The 25,140-nt window shown below is 42.7% G+C and overlaps 2 protein-coding genes across 3 annotated transcripts in view; one reads left to right on the top strand and one right to left on the bottom strand.

The window, feature by feature from the left end:
- The window catches only part of ccn6 (cellular communication network factor 6), a 61,132-nt gene extending 57,826 nt beyond the window's left edge, over positions 1–3,306 (top strand). For both annotated transcript variants that reach the window (XM_061706918.1, XM_061706917.1), the window contains exon 5: positions 1,085–3,306. In XM_061706918.1, coding sequence (XP_061562902.1) covers positions 1,085–1,366 — 282 coding nt within the window. In that variant the 3' untranslated portion in view covers positions 1,367–3,306. The remainder of the gene's footprint in view (positions 1–1,084) is intronic.
- Positions 3,174–25,140, bottom strand: part of tube1 (tubulin, epsilon 1) — a 39,668-nt gene continuing 17,701 nt past the window's right edge. The window contains exons 7-12 of the mRNA XM_061706916.1: positions 20,006–20,193; positions 19,743–19,915; positions 13,090–13,230; positions 8,216–8,356; positions 4,362–4,536; positions 3,174–3,473 (exon numbers count right to left, since the gene is read on the bottom strand). Of these exons, the coding sequence (XP_061562900.1) occupies positions 3,318–3,473; positions 4,362–4,536; positions 8,216–8,356; positions 13,090–13,230; positions 19,743–19,915; positions 20,006–20,193 (974 nt within the window). The 3' untranslated portion in view covers positions 3,174–3,317. The remainder of the gene's footprint in view (positions 3,474–4,361; positions 4,537–8,215; positions 8,357–13,089; positions 13,231–19,742; positions 19,916–20,005; positions 20,194–25,140) is intronic.

Raw genomic sequence — 25,140 nt, 5'->3', positions numbered from 1 at the left:
ACCAGTACAGATACCAGTCCTCCATCAGAGGACCAGCACAGATACCAGTCCTCCATCAGAGGACCAGTACAGATACCAGTCCTCCATCAGAGGACCAGCACAGATACCAGTCCTCCACCAGAGGACCAGCACAGATACCAGTCCTCCATCAGAGGACCAGTACAGATACCAGTCCTCCATCAGAGGACCAGCACAGATACCAGTCCTCCATCAGAGGACCAGCACAGATACCAGTCCTCCACCAGAGGACCAGCACAGATACCAGTCCTCCATCAGAGGACCAGTACAGATACCAGTCCACCATCAGAGGACCAGCACAGATACAGATCCACCAGAGGACCAGCACAGATACCAGTCCTCCATCAGAGGACCAGCACAGATACCAGTCCTCCATCAGAGGACCAGCACAGATACCAGTCCTCCACCAGAGGACCAGTACAGATACCAGTCCTCCACCAGAGGACCAGCACAGATACCAGTCCTCCATCAGAGGACCAGCACAGATACCAGTCCTCCACCAGAGGACCAGTACAGATACCAGTCCTCCATCAGAGGACCAGCACAGATACCAGTCCTCCATCAGAGGACCAGCACAGATACCAGTCCTCCATCAGAGGACCAGCACAGATACCAGTCCTCCATCAGAGGACCAGCACAGATACCAGTCCTCCATCAGAGGACCAGCACAGATACCAGTCCTCCATCAGAGGACCAGCACAGATACCAGTCCTCCATCAGAGGACCAGCACAGATACCAGTCCTCCATCAGAGGACCAGCACAGATACCAGTCCTCCATCAGAGGACCAGTACAGATACCAGTCCTCCATCAGAGACCAAGAGGAGATCATTGGACTCCAATTAATCTTTGCTGAAACAATTAGTGTTTGGGTTCACTTACTTTTTCTCCAGCACTGTGAATATTTGATGTTTAATAAAGACACAATAAATTATAGTTTCTGTATCATCCTGTTCAGATTGTGGCTCCATTATTGTGATGTAAATCAGGATTAGATCACATTCTATGTAAAATTGCTAATCAAAAAAGTGACACCAGTAGACACCAACCAATGTTTTCATTCCTAGATGCCCAAGGGAAAGACGTGCCGACCGAAGTTCCAAGCGAAGAAGGCAGAGAAGCTGAAACTCTCGGGCTGCACCAGCACCAAGAAGTTTAAGCCCACCTTCTGCGGCGTCTGCAGCGACCGGCGCTGCTGCGTCCCCAACAAGTCCCGCATGATCCGGGTGAACTTCACGTGCAAAGGGGGGTCCAGCACGCAGTGGAAGATGCAGTGGATCACCTCCTGCGTGTGCCAGAGGAAGTGCAGCGACCCGGGGGACATGTTCTCTGACCTGCACCTCCTTTAACCCGGAAACAGCGGCGTTGCCGTGGAAACACCAGGACTGAAGCGCTCACGGACCTCTGGAATCACATTCCTGTCGGTTGTGTTTGTGTTTTACTTGACAAAGAACAGGGCCGGCCCAAGCCTCCATGGGGCCCTCAGCAAAATGGGATTTTGGGGCCTGTAGCACCCTATAATGTAATAATTTCACCCTATAATGTAATAATTTCACCCTATAATGTAATAATTTCACCCTATAATGTAATAATTTCACCCTATAATGTAATAATTTCACCCTATAATGTAATAATTTCAACCTATAATGTCATAATTTCACCCTATAATGTCATAATTTCACCCTATAATGTAATAATGTAATAATTTCACCCTATAATGTAATAATTTCACCCTATAATGTAATAATTTAATGAAAATGTAATAAAATTTGCACTTAACTCAATCAAAAATGTAATAAAACCCAGTAATGTAATAACTTCACCAATAATGTAATAAAATACCCTGACGGATAATGTTATAACATTTTTACCGATAATGTAATAATAATGTGGATAATTTTACCGATAATGTAGGTGTTATTACATTATTGGGAATTTATTACATGGTACTCAAAGTCTGCAATTTAACCCAATAGTCATTCTGGTGTTTCAAATCCAGCGTATATAACATTCTTAGATACTTAAAACACAAAATGTAGAACTCTGGACTGAAAATGAACATATATATTACATTATTTGTCAAGTATTACATTATCAGTTTTGGAAAAAAAAGACCCACCTAAAAATGTAATAAATTCCCAATAATGTAATAAGGTATTACATTATCAGTAAAAATGTTATTACAATATCAGTCAGGATATTTTATTACATTATTGGTGAAGTTATGACAAGTTATTACATTTTCAGGAAATTATTACACCCCTCTATTACTGCCAACAATACTGATTATTGATCATTCACACACCCACTATAAACTTATTTCATGTTCTTCCCACTCATTACAAATACACTTGGAAAACTAGATGGAAGAACTTTTGGTTGTAGTTAGATTGTAATCCACAGTGATTAAGACCATAGAAGCTACAACAGATTAACAAACTTGCAGAAAAATCTTTCAATTCATATTGATCAAAAAATTAAAAAAAACGACGCAAATAAAAAAAGCCACAACGGAAGTGAATTACCGGGGACTATTTTTGCTGATGCACCGGTGTTTTTACGAGAGAGGAGAAGAAGAAGACGTAAGTGAAAAGGAAGAAATAAGAAGAGCGAGGAATAAGAAGAACAACGAACGAGAAAATAAGTGAAAAGGTTCGTGTTCAACTTCGCTACGTGTAATTTTTTTAATCTTCTTCTTCTCCTCTCACATAAAAACACTGGTGCATCAGCAAAAATAGTTCCCGGTGGCTTTTTTATTTGCGTCGCTTTTTTATTTTATTTGCAGCAGCGTTTATTATTTTATTTGCAGCGGCGTTTCTTTATATTTTCAGCGTTTCTTTTATTTGCATTTTCAGCAATGGCGGGTCTGGGCCACCGTATAACATGATACCTTTGATAATATATGAATCATCACTCACACATACTGTAAAAAAAATTATTGTATTTGTTTTTACTCTTGGGTGCCCCCTAGTGGTCACGGGGCCCTAAGTAGCCGCTTAGTTCACTTATGCCTTGGGCCGGCTCTGGTTCAGAACTAGGAAAAAGGACTTTTGTGTTATTTGTTAAACCCCCATCAGGTGACGGATCAGGTGCAATAATACGTTTTGTTTGTGACACCTGGTACTGATTCCTGGTCAACTCACAACAGTCCAGGCGTTCGTTCTTCTGACTTGCTTTTTATTTGTTCTGATGGGAATACACTTTAACTTGGTCATTCATTAAATATTACATAATTTATAAACGTGTACACAAAAAAACTGTGTTTGTGTGAACTTGTTCCCCCTGGAAAGTGCCCCCTCGTTAGGCGATACCGAGCCTGGGAGCGTCGGGGACGAGCGTGGCCCGCGTGGCGTCCAGGTGATGGTACTGTTGGATCAGCGAGCTGAGGGAGGACACGGCCTCGGAGAAGAGGCTCTGCTCCATGCCCTCCACCTGCAGGTAGTGGTGCAGGTGGGCCTGGGGGGAGACGGGACACAACATCAGCTCATCTGGAGAGTCTACAACTACGCCCCACGACACCTCTTTACTGGAGTCAGGACACGACGTCTCGGACGGATTTGGTCCGTACGAGTAAATTAGGAGATCTGAAGGGAGATTGTCAGAAAAAACTGAAAAAAAAACATTAAGACCGATCCTTTAGGGAAATAACATACCTACGCAAGAGTATTAGGGCCATGCAGGAGAAAACATATTTGAGAGGGGAAGAATTTTTTTTATTGTGCACTTCAAGAAAAAAGTCAAAATGTCGAGAATAATGTTAAAATACAATTTCAAGAATAAAGTTGAAATATCGAGAATAAAGTTGAAATACAATTTCAAGAATAAAGTGGAAATGTCTCCTCTGTATGGAGCTAGAACACAATGCAGAAGGATCTGCAACCAATCAGATATCTTCCTTTGATTCAGCCAATCATAAGAGCGCACCCCACAGTGTTTACATCCATGGTTTAAACATACAGCTGAACGGTAATGTGATTTTTATCTGACTATATTTATATACAATATTTATATCACTGTACAACGCTCTACATTACGAGACGTTTCTTTATTATATTTTAACGTTACAGTCAGCTTTCTTGTTTTATATGGTTTTGTGCTTTGCATCGTTTCTCTATTTGCAGCGTTTGATGATGCTGCATTTGTCTTTGTTTTTTGCAGCAGGTTTTTTCATTTGCACCACGTTCCTCTTTTTGTACCTCGTTTAGACTTGTGTTTGAGTTTGTGAATTTGAATCGTTTCCGTACTTGAAGCCGTTTTCCTTAACTTAGGCCGTTGCAGTGCGTTTGGCCCTTGTCGGCCACCGTACATTTGGGACATTGCAGACATTGATTGGTGGAGAAGCACCTTCTTCCTGTAGAGCTTGAGGAAGCGCTCCCGCAGGTCCGTGAAGGTTTGCTTCACACACGTGTTGTTGGCCAGCGCCAGCAGGGAGTGGGAGTGGCCGACCGGCGGCACCGAGCACAGCCCCGTCTTCCAGCCCTCCTGGTTCCACGACACGAACGACAGCGACGGCTTCAGCCTGGGGGGGCGAGGAGAGAGCTGCTGAAGTTAGACGGCTCAGGCTACAGAGGAGTCGCAAGTCAAAAATAAGTCCAAAGTCACGTCAGACCCCCAAGTTACGTTTAAGTCATCATGTCGTTTTCACGGGAACAAAAACTGATGGAACTAATGGAGCTTTTCCACTAGAACCTACTCAGCCCGACTCCACTCGGTTTGGTTCTTTTCCACTAGACCAGGGGTCGGCAACCCAAAATGTTAAAGAGCCATATTGGACCAAAAACACAAAAAACAAATATGTCTGGAGCCACAAAAAATGAAAAGTCTTGTATCAGCCTTAGAATGAAGACAACACATGCTGCATGTTTCTATATTAGTTAGAACTGGGGGAAGATTTTTTTTTTCATTATGAACTTTCTCTAGTACCTACTCAGCCCGACTCCACTCCCCTCGGTTTGGTTCTTTCCCACTGGTCTAACGTGCTGAGTAGATACTTTTCTGTACCTATTCTGCCGAGGTTCTAAGCTGCTGAGTCGGCTGTATCTGACATCATCACACTACAGGCCACCGATTGGTCGGGGGGTTGGAGTCAGACGTCTGAGTCAGGAGGAGGAAATCAGAGAAAGAGACTCTGACGGATTCTGGTTCATTTTATTCGACCAGCAACGGCAGCAAAAGTCTGTTTCATGATCCAACTCTGAGGGTCAGATGTTCATAAACCTGGTGCTGAGGAGAGAATTAAAAAGGGATGTAGACGGAGATAAGGAACGACCAGATCCACCAGGAGCTCTGTCTCTTCATAGCTGCTCACGGCTCCAGATGACTTTTCAGCAGCGCAGAGACAAACTAACAAAAATTAAAAAGTGTTGCCGCTTGAAGCTTCTCTCACTCTCATTTTTTAACTTGATATCAAACAGAAGCCACAGATCCAGCAGCACATCTATCATCTCCTCCAGGTTCTACATCTTTAGTGTTGTTGTCTTCTCCGTTTAGATCACACGATCAAATACGTCACAGCAGCTTCTACAACCTCCTACTTCTCCAGGTGGCGGATTGTTTGGAAAAGAAACCAGGCCGAGTTGAGTCGAGCTGAGTAGGTGCTGGTGGAAAAGTGCCCTGTAGCAGCCTATAATGTAATAATTTCCTATAATGTAATAATTTCCTATAATGTAATAATTTCCTGAAAATGTAATAATGCTGAAAATGTAATAAAATTTGCACTTAACTCAATCGAAAATGTAATCAAATCCAATAATGTAATAACTTCACCAATAATGTAATAAAATATCCTGACGGATATTTTAATAACATTTTTACCAATAATGTAATACCTTATTACATTATTGGGAATTTATTACATGGTACTTAAAGGAGCTTGAGGCTCCTTTTAAGAAATGAGACTCTCTAGCGCCACCCTTCACCACGACGGCCGTTGGGGGTACTGCAGCCAACAGTGAAGCCGGCACGGGAGAACGGGGAGAACGGGGAGAACGTGCATGCAGCGTCATGTGACGTCACATCCGCAGCCCAGCGCGGGAAATTCGGGACCGAATTGCAGCACATTTTGCAGCACACAGCCTGTTCAAGGCAACGGAGAGATACACTAGATCAGTGTCTCCCAACCTGGGGTCCTCCCCCCCCGGGGGGGGGCGCCTGAGATCTCTGGGGGGGCGTGAAACTTTGTCTGCTTTGAAATTATGCAGTTGTAAAAATGATATTTGCACATGTTAAATAAATAAAAACCTAATGGAATATGTAATCCAAGTCTGTGTAAACCCACTTAGAAATATTTTGGTAATTTTAAAATACTAAGTTATTTATCAGGTTAAAAACGTATTATTATATCATTATTCAACTTAATTTACTCAATTTAATCATACTACTACTCCGACAGGTTGTTAAAGGAAAAACGTAAAAAGAATTGCTCTCATATTAAAAGAGACATTTTTCAGAAATATTTTATGTCCTTGCAATTATTTTTTGTGCGTATTTTATACATTGGTGACACAAAATAAAGGTGAGAAAAACAAAGTCATATGTATACAGGGTAAACCAAAGAGAAATGAATCAAAAAAACATAATTGTTATAGATAATCAATTAAAGGTTTGTAACAAATCACTTTACTCTTTTGGTGCTAGTACGTACGGGTCGGGGGGCCGGCTGGTTTTAGACACAAGTAGGGGGGGCTCCATGGAAAAAAGGTTGGGAACCACTGCTCTAGAGGGCTCATTCTTTTTGGTCTGGAACGCTTCATCTGACATTATTACTAGAAAACTTCATAAATGCTGCCTCAAGCTCCTTTAAATTCTGCAATTTAACCCAATATTCATTCTGGTGTTTCAAATCCAGTGTATATAACATTCTTAGATAATTAAAACACAAAATGTAGAACTCTGGACTGAAAATTAACATATATTTGCATTACATTTCATTATTTGTCAAGTATTACATTATCAGTTTTGGAAAAAAAAAAAAAGACCCACCTGAAAATGTAATAAATTCCCAATAATGTAATAAGGTATTACATTATTGGTAAAAATGTTATTACAATATCCGTTATACATTATTGGATTTTATCACATTTTTGATTGAGTTAAGTGCAAATTTTATTACATTTCCAGGCGTTATTACGCCTTTTTATTAGGAAATTATTACATTATAGGAAATTATTACATTATAGGAAATTATTACATTATAGGAAATTATTAAATTATAGAGTACTACACACCATAACAGCCATGGAGACCGCCCCACCCCCCTCTCGCACCCCCCTGCAGGCTCTTTAAGGTGTTGAGGGTGGAGTTTACGCCCCAGCAGGCTGCCGGATACCTGTGGTCAGTCCCTGGAGCGGGGGCTCCAACCAGCACAGAGAAAACATGCAAACTCCACACTGTACGCTCCTGTGCGCCCCCCGTCCCCCCCCGCCTATATTTCCACTGTGCACACAGAAAAACAGCCCTCGGACGGCCGCCTGCATCTCCGTGGAGTCGCAGGTCGGGGGGGGGGGGGGGGGGCTGCTACTGAATGGAGCAGTCACACGCTGCTCCTGCAGGGGCTGAATAGGGGCTTTATCCGGGGGCCCGAGGCCAGGGTGGTCTGTAGTGTACGGTGGCCGACAAGGGCCAAACGCAAAAAACGTGATGCAAAAAACAAAGACAAATGCAGCATCATCAAACGCTGCAAATAGAGAAACGATGCAAAGCACAAAACCATATAAAACAAGAAACCATCTTCAAAAGAAAAACGCTTCATAACCGGTCACTACAACAGGAAGTGCTCCAAATTTATCTGACTATATTTATATACGATGTTTATATCACTGTACAACGCTGTACATTACGAGACGTTTCTTTATTATATTTTAACGTTACAGTCAGCTGTTCCGTCTCTCTCTACATCCCGTGTGTCTGTCCATTGAGCTGTTACGCTGAGAGCGCCCCCTGCAGGTTTGGAGCACTCCCGGGTGTAGCGTTTGCAGCGTTTGATGATGCTGCATTTGTCTTTGTTTTTTGCAGCAGGTTTTTTCATTTGCACCACGTTCCTCTTTTTGTACCTCGTTTGCGAGTTTGTGAATTTGAATGGTTTCTGTACTTGAAGCCGTTTTCCTTAACTGAGACGCATTAGGCCGTTGCAGTGCGTTTGGCCCTTGTCGGCCACCGTAGTAGTGGGCCGTTTGGGGGGGGCAGGACGGCGGTCTGACCTCTCGATGTTCCTACGGAGGTCCGACACCTGCACGTTTCCCCGGAGCAGGAGGGCACAGGCCAGGTACAGGTGCTGCCGGGGGTCGGCCCGGATCAGCTGGTGGTCTCTGCTGAAGGCGTCGCTGAACATCTGGTCCAGCCTGCAGGAGACCAGAGACGGAGAGAGGAGAGAGGAAAGGGAGAGAGAAGATGGCGTCTCATCAGTTTTTCTTTTCATTATGCACTTCAAGAAAAAAGTCGAAATGTCAAGAAAAAAGTCAAAATTTTGAGAAAAAAGTCATAATGTCGAGATTAATGTTGAAGTACAATCTCGAGAAAAAAGTCCAAATGTCGAGAAAAAAGTCGAAATGTCGACATTAAAAAAGGAAAAGGGAAGAAAAAAAAGGAAAAAAAGAAAAAAAAGAAAAAGAGAAAAAAGAAAAAAAAACAAAAAAAAGGAAAACAAAAATAAAAAAGAAGAAAAAAGGAAAAAAGAAAAAAAAGGAAAAGAGAAAAAAAGAAGAAAAAAATAGGAAAAAAAAGGTCAAACATTTTTGAAAAAGCTCCAGGAGCCACTAGGGCGGCGCTAAAGAGCCGACCCCTGGTCTAGACGGTTGGGGCCAGACCGTCGTGGGCAGCAGTTTCCTCAAGTCCGGCTCTGCTGGACCAGAACCAGATGAAGCTTAGCTCCGTCTGAAGTTCAGCACTCACAACAGTGAACTTAAATCAATAGTCATTAATCAAACGTCTCTCCTTAACATGGAACAGGAGTATGTTTAGGGCTGGGGATCCATTCAAATGTCAAGAATAGATTCAATTCTGATTCAGAATCGATTATCAAGATTTGATTCGATCCGATACTGATTTAGATTAGTGTTATTAAAACTGTTTTATTAATACTAGTATTATATTGAGATTGAACAGCAAGTATTGCAGCTAATGATGCTGTAAGGACCAATCAGCTCCCAGAATGCTGATAGAACTGCTTTCAGAAACATCGTGGGGCAGAATTAACAAACAGATCCAGGGAGGAAACAGAGACGGATGAAATGGCTTTTATTTTTTCTCACATTCCGTTTAAATTTTTTCCATTTTCGGTCTATTTTGGTTTTACATTTTTGAGAATTTGCTTTTTAGCATTTTATGCAAATTTAACCCCAAGACAGTATATAAAGTAATGAAATATAGACAATTTATGCAATTATAACTGAAAACTTTAATGTTTTCATACCTTTAAACATATTTAAAGGCAAAAACATGGCACCAGTTATTCTTGTGTCCAACAAAACATCCTTTTTTGGGCATAAACAAAAAAATACCAAAAGTTGTAATGATGGAAAAAAAAAAAATAATGGATCTTTAGACATACGAATCGATTTTTAGGAATTAATATGATAATCGATTTAGAATCGGAAAATCGATTTTTTCAACACAGGCTTAAGTACAGGACTGTCTCAGAAAATTAGAATATTGTGATTTTCTGTAATGCAATTACAAAAACAAAAATTAATTACAAATCAACTGAAATATTGCAAGCCTTTCATTATTTTAATATTGCTGATCATGGCTCACAGTTTAAGAAAACTCAAATATCCTATCTCAAAAAATTTGAATATTCTGGGAATCTTAATCTTAAACTGTAAGCCATAATCAGCAATATTAAAATAATAAAAGGCTTGCAATATTTCAGTTGATTTGTAATGAATCCAGAATGTATGACATTTTTGTTTTTTTAAATTGCATTACAGAAAATAAAGAACTTTATCAAAATATTCTAATTTTCTGAGACAGTCCTGTACGAATCGATTTTTAGGAATTAATATGAGAATCGATTTAGAAAGTATGTTTAAGGTAAGAGGAAGAAGGAGACCTGAACGGAGCATGAGAATAACGGCGGCTCCTCGGTGCTGGACGTCTGTGAGAGAGCTGTGAGGAGCGTTACGAGGGGCTGCAGCGTTACGAGGTGCTGCAGCGTTAGGAGGTGCTGCAGCGTTAGGAGGTGCTGCAGCGTTAGGAGGTGCTGCAGCGTTAGGAGGTGCTGCAGCGTTACGAGGGGCTGCAGCGTTACGAGGTGCTGCAGCGTTACGAGGTGCTGCAGCGTTAGGAGGTGCTGCAGCGTTAGGAGGTGCTGCAGCGTTAGGAGGTGCTGCAGCGTTACGAGGGGCTGCAGCGTTACGAGGTGCTGCAGCGTTAGGAGGTGCTGCAGCGTTAGGAGGTGCTGCAGCGTTACGAGGTGCTGCAGCGTTAGGAGGTGCTGCAGTGTTAGGAGGTGCTGCAGCGTTACGAGGGGCTGCAGCGTTACGAGGGGCTGCAGCGTTACGAGGGGCTGCAGCGTTACGAGGGGCTGCAGCGTTACGAGGGGCTGCAGCGTTACGAGGTGCTGCAGCGTTAGGAGGTGCTGCAGTGTTAGGAGGTGCTGCAGCGTTACGAGGTGCTGCAGCGTTAGGAGGTGCTGCAGTGTTAGGAGGTGCTGCAGCGTTACGAGGGGCTGCAGCGTTACGAGGGGCTGCAGCGTTACGAGGGGCTGCAGCGTTACGAGGGGCTGCAGCGTTACGAGGGGCTGCAGCGTTACGAGGTGCTGCAGCGTTAGGAGGTGCTGCAGCGTTACGAGGTGCTGCAGCGTTAGGAGGTGCTGCAGTGTTAGGAGGTGCTGCAGCGTTACGAGGGGCTGCAGCGTTACGAGGGGCTGCAGCGTTACGAGGTGCTGCAGCGTTAGGAGGTGCTGCAGCGTTAGGAGGTGCTGCAGCGTTACGAGGGGCTGCAGCGTTACGAGGGGCTGCAGCGTTACGAGGGGCTGCAGCGTTACGAGGTGCTGCAGCGTTAGGAGGTGCTGCAGTGTTAGGAGGTGCTGCAGCGTTACGAGGGGCTGCAGCGTTACGAGGGGCTGCAGCGTTACGAGGGGCTGCAGCGTTAGGAGGTGCTGCAGCGTTACGAGGGGCTGCAGCGTTACGAGGGGCTGCAGCGTTACGAGGTGCTGCAGCGTTAGGAGGTGCTGCAGCGTTACGAGGGGCTGCAGCGTTAGGAGGGGCTGCAGCGTTAGGAGGTGCTGCAGCGTTACGAGGTGCTGCAGCGTTAGGAGGTGCTGCAGCGTTACGAGGGGCTGCAGCGTTAGGAGGGGCTGCAGCGTTACGAGGTGCTGCAGCGTTAGGAGGTGCTGCAGCGTTAGGAGGTGCTGCAGCGTTACGAGGGGCTGCAGCGTTACGAGGGGCTGCAGCGTTACGAGGGGCTGCAGCGTTACGAGGGGCTGCAGCGTTAAGCCGCGTTTATACTTGCAATTCAGAACGCGTACGCGAGACGCAGGATACGCGTGACGTCACGTCTCGCGTATCCTGCGTATCCTGCGTACATTTGACGCGTCGACGTGCACGTTCTCAAAAAGACACTGAACGCGTACGCGACCTGCAGTTCTCGCTCTGGCCGCTAGTATCGCTGTTCCCGGTCTGATCCCGGCTGGCACGATTATGCTGCTCTCCCCTGGAGAAAGTTCCCCGTGCATATATTTATGCAATATTTAACTTCCCCCCAGGGTTTCCGTTGTCCGGTAAAATATGCCGAAGTCCGGTATTTTATAATCTCTCCGGTCAAAATACTCACTGGTGCTGCGGGACTAGAGTCCCCGGGAGTACCGCGGATGGCGAGCCCCGGCCGCCGAGCCCCGGCCGCCGAGCCCCGGCCGCCGAGCCCCGGCCGCCGAGCCCCGGCGACCGAGCCCCGGCGACCGAGCCCCGGCGACCGAGCCCCGGCGGAGGTACGCGCCGAGCCTCGGTGCCTCCCGGAGCCGGGAGGAAGCGGAGCCGGGAGCCAGGAGTCAATTGACGGGACTTATTTTATTTTAAATACTCTGTTTTTCAATAAAAATACTATTGAATGACTTGGAATCATATTAGGAACAATACATTTTTTTTACCATGTTAATCTTTCTTATATATTGACATCTACTTCTCCATATGAACCTAAAATTAACTGGATTTATTGTTTCGTCATTCTTGTTGAGATGGGTGAGGAGAATGCTGGATAAATTAGTCTGGAAAGACTATCCACTTTTGATAATAAGCAATAATAATAAGATAAGATAAAATAGTCCTTTATTACTCCCTCAACGGGGAAACTCACGTAGCAGAAGTACACACACACACACAGGGAAGGGGGTAAAACAGTAATATAAATAAGTAATACACATTAAAAAAAGAGTAATAATAATAATAATAATGTTATGGTTTTCTTTAGCTTCCTTCTAGGCACCCAGAGCTTTACAGAGATCATTATTCATTCACACACATTCTCCCCGGTGGTAGCTCCGTCTGTAGCCGCAGCTGCCCTGCAGACTGACGGGAGCGTGGCTGCCATATCGCGCCAAACGGCCCCTCCGACCACCACAAACATTCATACACACTCATACACATTCACACGATGTTATAATCTCCTACATCATCCAATATTGTCCTGTAAAAGTGTTCGTTTTTCTAATCTGCTACCGCTGCTGCTGCTACTACTTCTGCTACTTAATATAAGTAGCTTTTCCAACTGTTGCTCTGCTTACTGCCCCCTATCGGTCACCATCGGTATGACAGGCTCTACTCGGGTGGTACGCGACGTACGCAGTGGAGCATGAACAGACACAAAGCAGGCTACGCAGGCTACGCAGGTTACGTGCGTAGAGTATATTTCCGGCTTTACGAGGTGCTGCAGCGTTACGAGGGGCTGCAGCGTTAGGAGGTGCTGCAGCGTTACGAGGGGCTGCAGGCCTGAAATGCAAAAGTGAGGGTTTGTGTCGGTGCCGCTGCCTCTTTGTGTCACACCAGAACCAGGTCAGCGCCGGGTCACGCCAGCCCAGAGCCCAGAGCCGTGAATGGAGGCAGCTGTGAAGTGAAAGGAGCCGGCGGGCGTCACAGACCTCCTGGGGGGGACGTGGACGTCGGCCAGCGTGTACAGGGGCGTGAGGCTGGGGACCAGGTAGTGCAGCTGGGGGAACGGCACCAGGTTCATGGCGATCTCGTTCAGGTCCATGTTGAGAGATCCTTCGAACCGCGCCGAGCTGCAAACACAGGACACAGTCAAGGAGGACGCCTGGAGGACGCTGTTGAATAAAGCTCACACTCATTTAACATGTTTAGTGGCGTTGATCTAAAACAATTAGCTTGTTTTACATCAGCCCCCCCCCCCCCCCAAAAAAAAACACCTGTCTACATCTGTTTAACTAGTAATCCCTGTATTGCACTAGTTAGCCATTGTGTCTGTGTCTCTCCTTTCTCTGTTCTTCATCCTCTCTTTCCTGTCTCTCTTTTCCTGCTCTGCCCAGCTGGTCTTCAGCAGGAGCCCCCCCTTATAAACCAGGTCCTGGTCCAGGTTTCTACCCCCTTATGATCCAGGTCCTGGTCCAGGTTTCTACCCCCTTATAAACCAGGTCCTGGTCCAGGTTTCTACCCCCTTATAAACCAGGTCCTGGTCCAGGTTTCTACCCCCTTATAAACCAGGTCCTGGCCTAATCTTAAACTGTAAACCATAATCATCAATATTAAAATAATAAAAGGCTTGCAATATTTCAGTTGATTTGTAATGAATCCAGAATGTATAACATGTTTTGTTTTTTTAATTGCATTACAGAAAATAAAGAACTTTATCACAATATTCTAATTTTCTGAGACAGTCCTGTATACCGGGAACTCGTGCAACGAGAAACGTTCATCACTGTTTGGAGTGCAAAAGTAAATTGCGATTAAATGTGTTTCTTTTTTTTGCTGCGTTATTTTTCTGTAATTAATTAATCGTAATTAACGCGATAAAGTCCCAGCCCTAGTAATAATTGCTCGGGGGTCACGTTCTGGGTCTCTGGAAGGATCCTAGAACTTCTGTTGTAATAGACCCTATATAAATAAAATTGAATTGAATAAGAACCAAATCAAGACTTGGCTTGGCAGTGTCTCTGTACCTGGAATAACGCTGACCTCGGCAGGTAAAGCAGCGTGACGGCAGATCCTCTGATTAGAGCATGAGCAGCGCTGCGTACTGTATGTGCGTCTTAATGACCAGTAAAATAAAGGCTGTAAACATTTATTTTCTGGCCGAGCGCCTTCTTGGCTGACGCGAGTGGCAGCTGTGCTGGACGCCGAGCTCAGGGTGGGAGAAGTTTCTGGGAGTCTGAGCTGCAACCCGGATTTATCCAACCCATTTGGTCCAGTTGAAGATTTTTTCATGGCCTCTCCTGTGATGACGTGGAGCAGAATGTACCGAAGGAGGAACTGATTATTCTTGAAATTTCTTGAATTAGTGGAACCACAGAATTCTGCAAATTATTTGGAAAGCTCATAAGATCAATATACAGAAAAAAATTGAAAAAAAGAGAAAATAAGTACAACTTAAAAGGAACAGAGATCTTTAAAAAAACAAAATTCAGGACAAAATTAATAAAATGTTGTGTTTCTGTAAAAGGTATCAGTTTATGGAACAATCTGGATACAGAAGCCAAAGAATGCAAATCAAACATTACATTTAAAAGAATAATAAAAGCCAGTTTGGTGAAGAAATATCATGCTAATTGTTAAATAAGGTGGGTTTTCTTTTTTTCTCTCTCTTTTGAGCACTATTGTCATATTTCTTTTTTCTTTGAATCAAAAAAGAATACGACTATTTGTGTTTGACGACAGATATTTTGTGTTATTTTATATCTTTGTTGTAGTTTTGGTTTTGTTTTGTGTTTGTTTGTTTTTTTGTTCTTTTTAAATTACGTTTATTGGAAAGTGTTTATTTTTTAAATTGCGTAATTGGTTTTTTATTATTACATTAATTGAAATTTGATTTCTTAGGTAAAAAGGGACAGATAAAATAAGCTTAGTCTTCTTTATGTTCCCTTTCATTCAAGGAAAGAGATTTGTTGTAATTATATTGAACCGTTTTGTTTTTCTTTTAATCAATGAAATAAAGAATATTCTTGGATACCTAAAATAAAACATAAACAGGTGTTGTTGTTGTTGTTTTTTTTAATCACGTAGCCTTTCCATAATGATTAAATGTTCAGCTGCTAACGTCAGCACACGTAACGTATGCTATATTACAGTGTTTAATCATACACTCCCTTATCTCCCTATTCCTCTATTCTTTCCTGCTTATCGCTCAAACAAATCATTATTTATAAATTAACATCAGCATTAATTTAAGATACCTTCATTAGTTATGGGAGGGAGGCCACTGTCTAACATCATCAATCCAGCTATTCATGATGCTGTGTAGAGGTTACAATAACAGCAGTGCGGTGGCAGATTGACACCTGCCACCGCAGCAATGGCGCCGCCGCAAGATGGCGGCACACACAAACCGGTCGCCGGATTCGTGTATATGGAGGGAATGCGCATGACGTCACAGATGTGACTTCACAGCGGGTTATGCCCACTGAGTGGCAGAAAGACTGAGTGGCAGAAAGACTGAGTGTCAGAAAGACTGAGTGGCAGAAAGACTGAGTGTCAGAAAGACTGAGTGACAGAAAGACTGAGTGTCAGAAAGACTGAGTGTCAGAAAGACTGAGTGACAGAAAGACTGAGTGTCAGAAAGACTGAGTGTCAGAAAGACTGAGTGTCAGAAAGACTGAGTGTCAGAAAGACTGAGTGACAGAAAGACTGAGTGTCAGAAAGACTGAGTGTCAGAAAGACTGAGTGTCAGAAAGACTGAGTGACAGAAAGACTGAGTGTCAGAAAGACTGAGTGTCAGAAAGACTGAGTGACAGAAAGACTGAGTGTCAGAAAGACTGAGTGTCAGAAAGACTGAGTGTCAGAAAGACTGAGTGTCAGCGTAAACTTTCAGTTTGAGCAACTGGAAAACATCTAAAATGGGAAAGAGCTGTTGTGTGATCAACTGTACTCATAGATTTAGCAAGAAATCAGAGTTATCGTTTTACAGACTGCTGAAAAATAAGCTTAAGAGAGACAAATGGATCGCTGCAATTCACAGAAACAACTGGATTCCAGGCACCGAAACGTGGATTTGTGGTTCCCATTTTGTATCAGGTAATGTTGGATTTTTGGGTAGCTAACGTTAAACGGTCAAATCATAAAGTTCGGTGTCCTCATCACTTTAATTTCTACAACAAATCCTGCCTTGAAGTCGGACCAAGCGTCAAGACTTTTGTAAGCCTTCAAGCTTTGCTTCGTGTATTTCCCCGGCGTAGAAATTAAGTACATATAAATATCAGGAAACTGGATTGGTGGCCAAATATGAATGTCCATGGACCACCGGTTCTTGGTAACTGTACCAAATATTAATGTCCATGGACCACTGGTTCTTGGTACCTGTACCAAATATTAATGTCCATGGACCACTGGTTCTTGGTAACTGTACCAAATATTAATGTCCATGGACCACTGGTTCTTGGGGTAACTGTACCAAATATTAATGTCCATGGATCACTGGTTCTTGGTAACTGTACCAAATATTAATGTCCATGGACCACTGGTTCTTGGTAACTGTACCAAATATTAATGTCCATGGACCACTGGTTCTTGGGGTAACTGTACCAAATATTAATGTCCATGGATCACTGGTTCTTGGTAACTGTACCAAATATTAATGTCCATGGACCACCGGTTCTTGGTAACTGTACCAAATATTAATGTCCATGGACCACTGGTTCTTGGTACCTGTACCAAATATTAATGTCCATGGACCACTGGTTCTTGGTAACTGTACCAAATATTAATGTCCATGGACCACTGGTTCTTGGGGTAACTGTACCAAATATTAATGTCCATGGATCACTGGTTCTTGGTAACTGTACCAAATATTAATGTCCATGGACCACTGGTTCTTGGTAACTGTACCAAATATTAATGTCCATGGACCACTGGTTCTTGGGGTAACTGTACCAAATATTAATGTCCATGGATCACTGGTTCTTGGTAACTGTACCAAATATTAATGTCCATGGACCACTGGTTCTTGGTAACTGTACCAAATATTAATGTCCATGGACCACTGGTTCTTGGGGTAACTGTACCAAATATTAATGTCCATGGACCACTGGTTCTTGGTAACTGTACCAAATATTAATGTCCATGGACCACTGGTTCTTGGTAACTGTACCAAATATTAATGTCCATGGACCACTGGTTCTTGGTAACTGTACCAAATATTAATGTCCATGGACCACTGGTTCTTGGTAACTGTACCAAATATTAATGTCCATGGACCACTGGTTCTTGGTAACTGTACCAAATATTAATGTCCATGGACCACTGGTTCTTGGTAACTGTACCAAATATTAATGTCCATGGACCACTGGTTCTTGGTAACTGTACCAAATATTAATGTCCATGGACCACTGGTTCTTGGGGTAACTGTACCAAATATTAATGTCCATGGACCACTGGTTCTTGGTAACTGTACCAAATATTAATGTCCATGGATCACTGGTTCTTGGTAACTGTACCAAATATTAATGTCCATGGACCACTGGTTCTTGGTAACTGTACCAAATATTAATGTCCATGGACCACTGGTTCTTGGGGTAACTGTACCAAATATTAATGTCCATGGATCACTGGTTCTTGGTAACTGTACCAAATATTAATGTCCATGGACCACTGGTTCTTGGTAACTGTACCAAATATTAATGTCCATGGACCACTGGTTCTTGGGGTAACTGTACCAAATATTAATGTCCATGGATCACTGGTTCTTGGTAACTGTACCAAATATTAATGTCCATGGACCACTGGTTCTTGGTAACTGTACCAAATATTAATGTCCATGGACCACTGGTTCTTGGGGTAACTGTACCAAATATTAATGTCCATGGATCACTGGTTCTTGGTAACTGTACCAAATATTAATGTCCATGGACCACCGGTTCTTGGTAACTGTACCAAATATTAATGTCCATGGACCACTGGTTCTTGGTACCTGTACCAAATATTAATGTCCATGGACCACTGGTTCTTGGTAACTGTACCAAATATTAATGTCCATGGACCACTGGTTCTTGGGGTAACTGTACCAAATATTAATGTCCATGGATCACTGGTTCTTGGTAACTGTACCAAATATTAATGTCCATGGACCACTGGTTCTTGGTAACTGTACCAAATATTAATGTCCATGGACCACTGGTTCTTGGGGTAACTGTACCAAATATTAATGTCCATGGATCACTGGTTCTTGGTAACTGTACCAAATATTAATGTCCATGGACCACTGGTTCTTGGTAACTGTACCAAATATTAATGTCCATGGACCACTGGTTCTTGGGGTAACTGTACCAAATATTAATGTCCATGGACCACTGGTTCTTGGTAACTGTACCAAATATTAATGTCCATGGACCACTGGTTCTTGGTAACTGTACCAAATATTAATGTCCATGGACCACTGGTTCTTGGTAACTGTACCAAATATTAATGTCCATGGACCACTGGTTCTTGGTAACTGTACCAAATATTAATGTCCATGGACCACTGGTTCTTGGTAACTGTACCAAATATTAATGTCCATGGACCACTGGTTCTTGGTAACTGTACCAAATATTAATGTCCATGGACCACTGGTTCTTGGTAACTGTACCAAATATTAATGTCCATGGACCACTGGTTCTTGGGGTAACTGTACCAAATATTAATGTCCATGGACCACTGGTTCTTGGTAACTGTACCAAATATTAATGTCCATGGATCACTGGTTCTTGGTAACTGTACCAAATATTAATGTCCATGGACCACTGGTTCTTGGTAACTGTACCAAATATTAATGTCCATGGACCACTGGTTCTTGGGGTAACTGTACCAAATATTAATGTCCATGGACCACTGGTTCTTGGTAACTGTACCAAATATTAATGTCCATGGACCACTGGTTCTTGGTAACTGTACCAAATATTAATGTCCATGGACCACTGGTTCTTGGGGTAACTGTACCAAATATTAATGTCCATGGACCACTGGTTCTTGGTAACTGTACCAAATATTAATGTCCATGGACCACTGGTTCTTGGTAACTGTACCAAATATTAATGTCCATGGACCACTGGTTCTCGGTAACTGTACCAAATATTAATGTCCATGGACCACTGGTTCTTGGGGTAACTGTACCAAATATTAATGTCCATGGACCACTGGTTCTTGGTAACTGTACCAAATATTAATGTCCATGGACCACTGGTTCTTGGTAACTGTAGGCTACCAAATATTAATGTCCATGGACCACTGGTTCTGGGTAACTGTACCAAATATTAATGTCCATGGACCACTGGTTCTTGGGGTAACTGTACCAAATATTAATGTCCATGGACCACTAGTTCTTGGTAACTGCACCAAATATTAATGTCCATGGACCACTGGTTCTTGGTAACTGTACCAAATATTAATGTCCATGGACCACTGGTTCTTGGTAACTGTACCAAATATTAATGTCCATGGACCACTGGTTCTTGGGGTAACTGTACCAAATATTAATGTCCATGGAACACTGGTTCTTGGTAACTGTAGCAAATATTAATGTCCATGGACCACTGGTTCTTGGTAACTGTACCATAAATAAATCAAATCAAATCAAATGATCAGAATGTACCTGGTGATGTTGAGCAGCAGGTTAGCCACGATGTTATTCATGGCGTCGAAGGGTTTCTCTGCTCCAGCGAGTCCCCCGCGCCCCGACGCCAGCGTGCCGTCCCTCCTGATGACGGAGCCCGGCTTGGCACCGTGGGACATGGCGTTGATCTTGTTCACCATGTCCACCAGAGACTGGGACGGGAGGAGGCAGACATAACAGGTCAGGAGAGAGTACTCGTTTGTAGAGGGAGGTTTCTGAGCGGCGCCAGGGGGAGTGGGAACCTGGTTTTCCACCGGCAGGACGCAGTCGGCGTGCTCCGTGAGCTCCCTCATGGCCAGCACGCTGTTGTAGGGGGAGGTGATCACGTCGTCCTCTGCAGACGGAAACATGGAGGTGACGATTCGACACACGCCGGGGAAGTCGTCCTCCAGCAGGCTCAGCACCTTGGTCCCCAAGCCGGACCCGGTACCTGGAAACCACAGCCACTCTGTAAAGCTGGGCAGACACTGTGCAATATTTTAAATAGTTTGATTCAGCCCCATCTCAAACTGCACAACTAGATCGCTGAGTTCAAAAGTTCACAGCCCACGATTTATGGTTTCACACTGCACGACCCGATGCTCTGATGCTCCGTCTGCTCACACTATACGATCATAATCCTCACGTCTGCTCACACTATACGATCATAATCCTCACGTCTGCTCACACTATACGATCATAATCCTCACGTCTGCTCACACTATACGATCATAATCCTCACGTCTGCTCACACTATACGATCATAATCCTCACACTATACGATCATAATCCTCACGTCTGCTCACACTATACGATCATAATCCTCACGTCTGCTCACACTATACGATCATAATCCTCACGTCTGCTCACACTATACGTTCATAATCCTCACGTCTGCTCACACTATACGTTCATAATCCTCACGTCTGCTCACACTATACGATCATAATCCTCACGTCTGCTCACACTATACGATCATAATCCTCACGTCTGCTCACACTATACGATCATAATCCTCACGTCTGCTCACACTATACGATCATAATCCTCACGTCTGCTCACACTATACGTTCATAATCCTCACGTCTGCTCACACTATACGATCATAATCCTCACACTATACGATCATAATCCTCACACTATACGATCATAATCCTCACACTATACGATCATAATCCTCACGTCTGCTCACACTATACGATCATAATCCTCACACTATACGATCATAATCCTCACACTATACGATCATAATCCTCACGTCTGCTCACACTATACGATCATAATCCTCACGTCTGCTCACACTATACGATCATAATCCTCACGTCTGCTCATACTATACGATCATAATCCTCACGTCGGACCTCTGTGTACTGGAACTCGAGGCCGGTTTTGGGGCAGGGGGGGGGCTGTGCCCACCCAAACGTGCGTCCTGCCCACCCGATCAAAGGTTATGGGGATCCTTTATTTTTTTATAAATATAAAAAAATATCACAGAATATCTGTACCGTTTCTGATTGGGTGGGCACTGCGCATCATTTTTAGACACAACAATGAACGCATACCGCAAAAGTTGTGTCTCGGCGGAGGGACCCGACGTCCCAGCAAAATGAACACAACAGAGAAGTGTTCGGAACAGCACACACAGCACACACTGAAGGCTGATTTATGGTTCCGCGTTACACCAACGCAGAGCCTACGGCGTTATCAGTTAATGAATTTGGGTTTACTGGTACTCTTCCATGAGAATGCCATGACTCTTTTTGCAAGCAATTATTTATTTAATACATATGAAAATACTTCTCTTCTTGGTTACCGTATTTTCCGCACTATAAGGCGCACCTAAAAGCCTTCAATTTTTTCAAAAGCTGACCATGTGCCCTATAATCCGCTGCGCCTTATATGTGGATCAATATTGAGCTGCAACAGGTCTCACAACCATAGACATATATACGTATTTTGAGCGACGAAAAACAATAAAATATATTTATTCTAATATGTCAAGATCACAATAATCTTCCAATTTAGAACTAAAATATTAAAGAACTAACACAAATAAAATACACTTCAATTAAATACTTAGTTTTGTTTTTTTCAATAATGTTGAAGTACAATTCTGAGAAAAAAGTCGAAATCCACTTTTTTCTCGAAATTGTACTTCAACAGTCCATCCATCCATTATCTTACCCGCTTTATCCCTTGCGGGGTCACGGGGGTCTGCTGGAGCCTATCCCAGCTCATTTTAGGTGAGAGGCAGGGGTTACACCCTGGACAGGTCACCAGTCCATCACAGGGCCACATATAGACACACAAACCATGCTCACAACCACACTCACGCTCACACCTACGGGCAATTTTTTAGAATCATCAATTAACCTAATATGCATGTTTTTGGACTGTGGGAGGAAGCCGGAGTACCCGGAGAAAACCCACGCAAGCACGGGGAGAACATGCAAACTCCTACTACTACTACTACTACTTCAACAGTGCACAATAAAAAAAAATCTTCCCCTCTCAAATATTTTTTCTCCTGCATGGCTCTAATGGCCCTTTTGGACCAGGTTTATGAACATCTGCACCTCAGAGTTGGATCACCAAACAGACGTTTTTCGCTTTATAATAAAATCGCCGTGAGCCGCGAGTCGCGCTCGCGCTGACTACCGCTTCCTGATTCAAACGTCTGACGCCCCCGCCCCTGACCAATCAGTGGCACGGAGGGTGATGACGGCGTCCCCCTGACCAATCAGTGGCGCGGAGGGTGGTAACGTCAGAAATAGTCCCGGCTCAGCCCGGATAGAACCTCGCCAGAATGGTTACAGAAATAGTATCGGCTTGGAGCGGCTCTACCCGTCTCAGCCCCGAGTGCCAAAGCGCAAGACGGGGCCGTGGCGGGTAGAACCGAGCTGAGGCGGGACTAGTGGAAAAGGGCCATAATACTCTTCCATAGTACAGGACTGTATCAGAAAATTAGAATATTGTGTTGTAAGTTCTTTATTTTTTGTAATGCAATTAAAAAAAAACAAAAATGTCATACATTCTGGATTCATTACAAATCAACTGAAATATTGCAAGCCTTTTATTATTTTAATATTGCTGATTATGATTGATTTGTAATGAATTCAGAATGTATGACATTTTTGCATTACAGAAAATAACGGACTTTATCACAATATTCTAATTTTCTGAGACAGTCCTGTACAATTTCGAGAAAAAAGTTGAAATGTTGAGAAAAAAGTTGAAATGTCGACAGTAATGTTGAAGTACAATTTTGAGAAAAATCCAATTTATTCACGAAATTGTATTTCAACTTTATTCTCGAAATTTCGACTTTATTTTACAAAATTTCGACTTTATTTTACAAAATTTCGACTTTATTCTCGAAATTGTATTTCAACTTTATCTCGACATTTCGACTTTTTTCTCGACATTTCGACTTTTTTCCTGAAGTGCACAATAAAAAAAAAATCTTCCCCTCTCAAATATTTTTTCTCCTGCATGGCCCTAATACTCTTCCATAGTATGTTGTATAGTGCTATGAGTGATTTAAAAATAATGTCTGCATCATCTGAGCCTGGATCTGGGGGGGGGGGGATGAGGAGCCAACTATGTAATGTGTGTAAAAAGTGTGATATATTAAAGAAAGGCAGGGACAGGAATGGAGGATTTTTTGTGCCAAAATTATATAAATAAATACATCATTAATTAATTGAAATGGGAATGAAATATATCATTAATTAATTAAATGTGTCATTAATTAATTAAAATTAGAATTAAATATGTCATTAATTAATTAAAATACAATTCATTTTAAGTAAAAAAATATACCGTATTTATTATTTCAGCATTTAATTAATTAATGACACATTTAATTAATGATTTCGTGTTGCTGCGTGTGAATCATGAAATGTAAAACTGTCAGTTTCACTCTGCAAACTCAGTGGGCGGATTCCAAACACCTCATTGGTTCCCCTGCACATCAAGTCAAGGCAAATCGAATCCACATAATAGATTGTTGCAGGGCTTGTGAACACATTCCGATACACTACACTATTCACTATTCACCTCTACGTTGGTTTGGATACTCCACTCCAAAATTTTTACTCTAATCCAAAATCTTTACTCTACTCCAAAATGTTATTGTTGGCAACCACTGAAGACTTGGTCCTCTAACCACAAATGTTGGTACAGCAAGGTGTACAAAATGTCAAAATCCGTCCCAGAGCTGCTGAGAGAAGCAGCGAGTTGAATTGAAGAAGCTCTGAGCAGAACTCCTCCGGCTCCAGCGGCTCCGTCACAGCAGATACCTGCTGCTGCATCACGCAACTCTCTACAACACGCAACTCACAGCTGTCGTGTTTAGAAAGGCTCCTCTTCTACCTCCAGTTTCAGACCAAAGCAGTGGATTCCACTAGATTTGCATTAGCTCCGCCCACTGAGTTTGACGAGTGAAACTGACAGTTTTACATTTACATTTCATGATTCAGCAACACAAAATCATTAATTAAATGTGTCATTAATTAATTAAATGCAGTTTTACATTTCATGATTCACACGCAGCAACACAAAATCATTAATTAAATGTGTCATTAATTAATTAAATGCTGAAATAATAAATATATTTTTTGACTTAAAATGAATTGTATTTTAATTAATTAATGACATATTTAATTCTAATTTTCATTAATTAATGACACATTTAATTAATTAATGATATATTTCATTCCCATTTTAATTAATTAATGATGTATTTATTTATTTAATTTTGGCACAAAAAATCCTCCATATACATGTTCACTAGGGGTGTAACAATATATCGTGCCACGAAATTTCGCGATACGTGTCGTGGAGGTGACAAAGTGTATCGCGATATTGGGTTATTAATATTAATCTATTGTGTTGACTAGTAACGCGCATCTGACCACGCGTGACGACCGCGCCTCGACCCGTGGACCAAAATCTTCCTCCGCTCAGAAGAAACTAGTCCCGTTTTGGTCCCGATCACGGGACTCTTGCAGGGTTTTGAGCTCTGAACTTTTACTGATGTAAGGCTGGTGTAGAGTTAAGCCTTACCTTATTAAATTAAACCTTTTTGGGGTGGTGAGTAGGATAAACACGGGGAAACTTCTGCTGAGTTCCAGTGTACTTTAATGTCCCTCAACAGTGTAGGATTTTAGAACATCAACACAGCACCTAGTGCCGTACTGTGGCGTATCACTCCGCCCAATCTAAAACATACTAACAACTGATATACTGACTAGTGTCATTATAGTCCCTGATTTACATCAGAATAGAAAGAATATATTTATAAAATAATCAACCCTGAATTACCAAAATAACCTTAACAAAAATAAATCTCCTCTTACACTTATAAGGTGAACATGAATCAATCTTTTTATGATGT

The sequence above is a fragment of the Cololabis saira genome, chromosome 18 (assembly GCF_033807715.1).
Source record: "Cololabis saira isolate AMF1-May2022 chromosome 18, fColSai1.1, whole genome shotgun sequence".
NCBI lineage: Eukaryota > Metazoa > Chordata > Actinopteri > Beloniformes > Belonidae > Cololabis > Cololabis saira.
The sequence above is the reverse complement of the archived record's forward strand: the minus strand, read 5'-3'. Positions and strand labels throughout refer to the sequence as shown.